Genomic DNA, 1,095 nt, shown 5'->3' on the forward strand with positions numbered 1-1,095 from the left:
CATTGTAGTCTCCCACAATATAGTATTTATCCCAAAAATTGCATGGCAACGAATATCTCGTGCCTTCGGTATGGGATCCTTTAATTGTTTTTCTGCCCATTGTGTCAACAGTCTGATGAATAATGATGCTGATTCTCTTCTCTGATAGAACATCTCCTGAATTTTTATTCTGACCGTCTCTATCAGCATAGTAACGGGATATTCTCATGCTTCGTTGAACAAAGCAATAACACACTCAGCTATATTTGTAGTGACTAAATTGAATCTTTTTCCTGAAAAGTATGAAGATGTCCACTTTTCATACCCTATTTCCCTCAGCCATGCATGTACCGGGGGGTTGGCATGTTCGATATCATGCATTAATTTTTCGAACTTAGCCTTCCTATAAGTCTTTGCAGCTTGCCAATAGTAGATTTCTAACGACTTGTCTTTAAACGTGTCCACCAAGTTTCGGTATATATGATACATACAGTACCTATGGATTGCTGTTTGGAAGACCTGTGGAACTTTTTTCATTAGACCTTTATGCCGGTCTGATATGATTACAAGACCAGGGCAATCCCCTAACGAATCGTTGATGTATGTAAGGAACCAGTTCCAACTGCTGTTGTTCTTTGATTCTCTGATACCAAAAGTGACTGGAAAGATATGATTGTCACCATCCAAAGCCGTAGTAACGAAAAGAACACCTTTGTACTTATCTTTTAGATGCGTCCCGTCAACGGTCAAGACCCTTTGCAGAGATGTTTGAAAACTTTTGACGCACTGTCCGAGCGCAACAAAACATCTCTCGAATCTCATTGTCTGTTTATTCACAAGCAGGGTAGTCACTTTCCCCGGGTTCGCCATCCTTAACTCATGCAAGTACATTGTGAGTTCTTTGTAAGAGTCTTCATAAGACCCCATTACGCAATCGATTGCAATCTCCTTGGTGCGCCATGCCTTCTGATAGCCAATAACAATATTATACTTCTCTTGTATTGCGAATATAATGTCCTTCGGCCTTAACCCCAAGCGCTGCTTAATGCGATTGACAACCAGTTCACTGGCCAGCTTACTGGTTGCTTGCCGATAGTCACTCTTCATCCATGACAT

General features: G+C 41.0%; 1 protein-coding gene across 1 annotated transcript; it reads right to left on the reverse strand.

Annotated features, from left to right (window-relative positions):
• Window positions 1–204: 204 nt before the first annotated feature.
• LOC131224253 (uncharacterized) lies at window positions 205–1,095 on the reverse strand. Its single transcript, XM_058219788.1, has one exon. The coding sequence runs from the start codon at window positions 1,093–1,095 to the stop codon at window positions 205–207; it is 891 nt and encodes a 296-aa protein (XP_058075771.1).

This window comes from Magnolia sinica, chromosome 13, assembly GCF_029962835.1.
Source record: "Magnolia sinica isolate HGM2019 chromosome 13, MsV1, whole genome shotgun sequence".
Taxonomy (NCBI): domain Eukaryota; kingdom Viridiplantae; phylum Streptophyta; class Magnoliopsida; order Magnoliales; family Magnoliaceae; genus Magnolia; species Magnolia sinica.